The sequence below is a fragment of the Tupaia chinensis genome, unplaced genomic scaffold (genome assembly GCF_000334495.1).
Source record: "Tupaia chinensis unplaced genomic scaffold, TupChi_1.0 Scaffold000159_1, whole genome shotgun sequence".
Classification (NCBI taxonomy): Eukaryota; Metazoa; Chordata; class Mammalia; order Scandentia; family Tupaiidae; genus Tupaia; species Tupaia belangeri.
Genome location: NW_006159630.1, coordinates 2,097,254 through 2,101,270, shown reverse-complemented (window position 1 = coordinate 2,101,270; position 4,017 = coordinate 2,097,254). Strand labels below are relative to the sequence as shown.

General features: G+C 63.6%; 1 protein-coding gene across 1 annotated transcript in view; it reads left to right on the top strand.

Moving 5' to 3' along the window:
• Positions 1 to 4,017, top strand: part of ENDOV (endonuclease V) — a gene marked incomplete in the record, with an annotated part of 15,708 nt that overhangs the window by 354 nt on the left and 11,337 nt on the right. The window contains 3 exon segments of the mRNA XM_027770743.1: positions 1 to 132; positions 3,510 to 3,644; positions 3,883 to 3,922. Of these exon segments, the coding sequence (XP_027626544.1) occupies positions 1 to 132; positions 3,510 to 3,644; positions 3,883 to 3,922 (307 nt within the window).

Here is a 4,017-nt window from a genome sequence, read left to right as displayed (position 1 = left end):
ACGGAGGCGTGGCAGCGGGACCCCGCCTTCTCGGGGCTGCAGCGGGTCGGGGGCGTGGACCTGTCCTTCGTCAGAGGGGACAGCGTCAGCGCCTGCGCCTCCCTGGTGGTGCTCAGCTACCCCGAGCTCCAGGTAACCCCGGTCTGGGAAACCTGCGCCGGGAAGGAAAGGCAGAGCCTGGGGAGCCCTGTCGTTAAGAATCCGCTCCTGATCGGTACCTCCGAGCCCTTGTCCTCGTGGGCCTTCCCGGCAGAGCTGGGAGCACCGCAGGTGGAGGCCCACGCTGGAAATCTACCCTCCCGGGCCCCCCGGCCTCGCTCACAGCTCCATTTCTTCTGCCTCTTAAACAGGCTGGAATCTACCCGCTCAGGGTCGCCAGAGCCCCTGGCTGTGCGGCCACCGCCCCTGCAGGGCTCCAGCAGGTCTGCACAGGCTCCTGCCCTGGTGGCTCCGTGGTGGGTCTCAGAAGCGCCCCATCACACACCTTAGATGGAGTTCCTTGTGTGCAGCTGAAAGGCAGTTTGGGGTCGCTCCCCTTTTATGGAGCCCTATGGGGACAGCCTCCTTGTGTGTGGCTCTCACAGCTGCCCTGTCCTTCCGCACCCACAGCCGTCCTCAGGCCTGGGCGGGGGCCCTGTGCAGTCCCTGCTGCCTGACCTTCTCAGGCCTGTTCCTCCCGATCGTCTCCCCCGGCTCTTTGCCACCACTCAGGGCCCAGCTTAGATGTGCCTTCCTCTAGTAAGTCCCCTCATCCCAAAGCCCAGAGTTGCCACTCAGTCCACTGGGCTGCCATGATACCTCCTAAACAGCAGACCTGCTCTCTCTGACCTCCGGGGCTGGAAGTCCGAGGTCAGGTCCAGGTGAGGTCTCCTCCGGTGGCACTCCGCTAGCTTCTCTCCGTGTCCTCATGTAGTGATCGGGCCGCCTCCCCAAACGTCCTACCTCTTAACACCCACCCTGTGGTTAGAGGTAACCTGTGATTTGTGGGGAGGGGCACATTCACACGGGGCACCCTCTGCTTCCTCTTTGCCCACTGGGAATGCCATTTCCCGGTAGTCTTCCCTCCCTGCATAAGTGCCACGATGGTGGGAAGCATTTTGTTACTTTCCAGAGGTGGCTGCCATGTGCCCACCCTGGGTGCACAGTGGTGAGGGATCCAGAGGCCCTGCTGTCATGGGTCCCCTGGCCATTCTGTAGAACAGAGGAGGAGAGCCCACACTCGGGAGCAGACCACGTGTGCCCACACCTCGGCTCTGCCACTCCCGTTTAACCCCTTGGGGCCTCTACTCCTGTCTTCTGACGGGCTGACGATGGCATTCATGCCCAGCTCAGAGTTGCGGTGAGCAATAAATGAGCAGTGAGCAGCGGTGCCCCTGCCCGCCAGCTCTCCAGCTGCAGAGTGGGCCCCTCGGCCACGTCGGAGGCCTTCCTCAACGCGCCTGCCATGCAGCGTCCTCACAGCGTCGTCCACTCCCCTGCAGCCCTGTCCTCCCACTGACTGCCTCACAGGGAGGCCTAGCCCACGGTACATTTGTCATCCCCTCCTGTGGACGCTCAGGTTAGGGGAGGGTCTTGGAAGAGCCTGGCCCTGTGGTCCCCAGATACCTGGCAGAATCTGCAGACTCGACACCACCCAGAAGTGTGCGTAGAAATTCGAGTTCCGTGGGCAGGTCCTTGGCAGCAGTGGCCCAGGTTGCCGTGGGCAATGGAGTGAGGTAGCCGGGCAGTGACAACAGGTGGGGATGAGGCTGAGTTGGGGTGAAGGAGGTGGTCTACAGTCTACAGTGCGTCCCGCACCCCGTTACTGTTTCCAGAGCAACAGGAGGCAAAACCCAGACCACTGAGCTGCACGCCGTGAGTTGCACATTGTCCCAGTAAAGCTGCTAAAGTGTGTATGTCAACTCCAGAGCTCCAGCCACTTTCTAGGGGAGGAACCCCCGCACACGGCCTAGAGTCTGCTTTCCTAAACCAGCTCCCATGTGACTGAAGCGAGGCCAGGGTGGAGAATCCCTGTCCGCCCCTCCCATGGTTAAGAACCCTCCCGCAGGAAGCTCAGTCTGTCTGTGACTTCTGCCTTAGGCAGCAGAACAGAGCAAGCCCTTCCACTCCTGAAAACGGCTGTGCTCCCCGCCCCTGCCTGCTCTGCCTGGAAGGGCTGCGGGGCTGTCCAGCCGCTTGCTGGCTGGTGGCCCCTGGGGGCTCAGCTTGCAGGGCCCATCTTATGAGTAGCACCCAGAATTGAACACAGCTCTTCACGTGCGGTGTCCCACGTTCCGCGGCCTCACGTCCACGCTCGGTCCGTAAGCGGTTGTACGGCAGTCGCTGTTAGCTTCGGGAGGCACCGCGGCGGCGTGGGTTGAGACTTGGAGAGCTTCTCGGAGGTTGCCGACCAGATCCAGCCGCACATGCATTGCACAGCTGCTCCTCCCAGATGTTCGCTGTCGTTGGGGGCCCCCTCACTGGGCGTGGCAGACATGACTCGATTCCTGTAGAATCGCTGATGAGAATGTTGGAGGACCAGCCTCAGCCCATGGCGAACAGCCATCAGCCGTCCTGGGTAGACTTGGTTATTGTTCTGCCTTCGGGCAGGGAGTGAAAATGGTGACCTGAGCCTGCGGCACCAGGAGCTGAGCGAAGGCTGAGGGCGGAGGGCTGGAGGGGGGCCTGGTCAGGAACGCGTCTCCACACTCAGACCGCAGGCTCCAGCGAGGACACCAGCCTGGGGCGCAGCCCCTTGGCCTGCTCTGACCCGGTGCCGGCAGGGCCGCCCTCTCCCGATCCTGCGTCGGGGTCCTGCTGGTTTGAGAAGGGCCCTCTCTGCCCGAGACGCCCTAAGGAGGGTGCTGCGTGCCGCACTGCTCTGGCTTGGCCCCTGCAGTTTGAGAAAAAGCCCTGTCCCTCCGGGCCGGGCGCTCCCCAGGCGCCCCTCAGCTCACACAAAGCCCTTTGGAACCCACCTGCCACCCCGGGTGCCGTGCCCGGCACTGCCATTGTCCTTTCTCCTCCCCTGGGCCCCAGCTTTGGTGTCGAGCTGGCCCTGTCTCTGAATTCCTGAGACTTCGTGAAGCCGTGTCGCCTGCCTGGCTCCTGCAGCCTCTCGGGTGGCCACCCCGGCCTTCGGTCGCCACCTTCATGTCCGTGCGTCCAAGCCCTTTCTTGCACTTTGTTTCTGAGCCTCCCATGGGCATGGAGTGGGGGAGGCTAGGCGACAGCTCCCACAAAGGGGACAAGAGGGGGCAGGGGCAGGGGGAGCCGAGCGCCCAGTAGAGACCGGGTCCTGGGGCTGGGTTCCTGCTACAGCGGTCCCACTCAGCACCTTCTAGGTGCTGCCCAGGTGTCTCTGCCCTGCCCAGCAGTTGCCCGAGGCATCATCCTGTCTTTTCTTTTAGACCCCATAGATGAGACAGAGGAGGGAGCTAGGGGGCGGTCCTGACAGGAATGGTGGGCCTCGGGCGGAGGGGCCGGGCCCCAGGCCCGTGCTGCCCACTGACCTGCGTGCCTGGTGGCAGGTGCTATACGAGGAGAGCCGCATGGTCAGCCTGACCGCCCCCTACGTAGCGGGCTTCCTGGCCTTCCGAGAAGTGCCCTTCCTGGTGGACGCGGTGCAGCGGCTACGGGATAAGGAGCCAGGCCTCATGCCCCAGGCAGGTGCCTTGACCCCAGGGCAGGAGAAAAGCGGGGCTGCTGCTTCTGCCAGGGTCCGGGAGGCTGCTGTGGCCACTGCCACTCGTCACCGAGACCCAGAGAGCTACCTGGAGGCGAGGAGGGGAGATTCCCATGAAGCTGGACCCAGGAGTGGCAAGGCACCCTCCTGCTGCCCGGGACAGCCCCAGACTGTGGGTGAGGGCAGCCCAGTGACAGACTCTCTTTGTGGCTCTGCAGGTCCTCCTTGTGGATGGAAATGGGGTGCTCCACCACCGAGGTAACCCTGCCCCCAAGGAGGGCTCAGGGAGGGCGCTGTGGGAGAGGGCACCCCTGCCGTCCGCCTGTGCGTCCACTGCACAGGCAGCTGGCAAG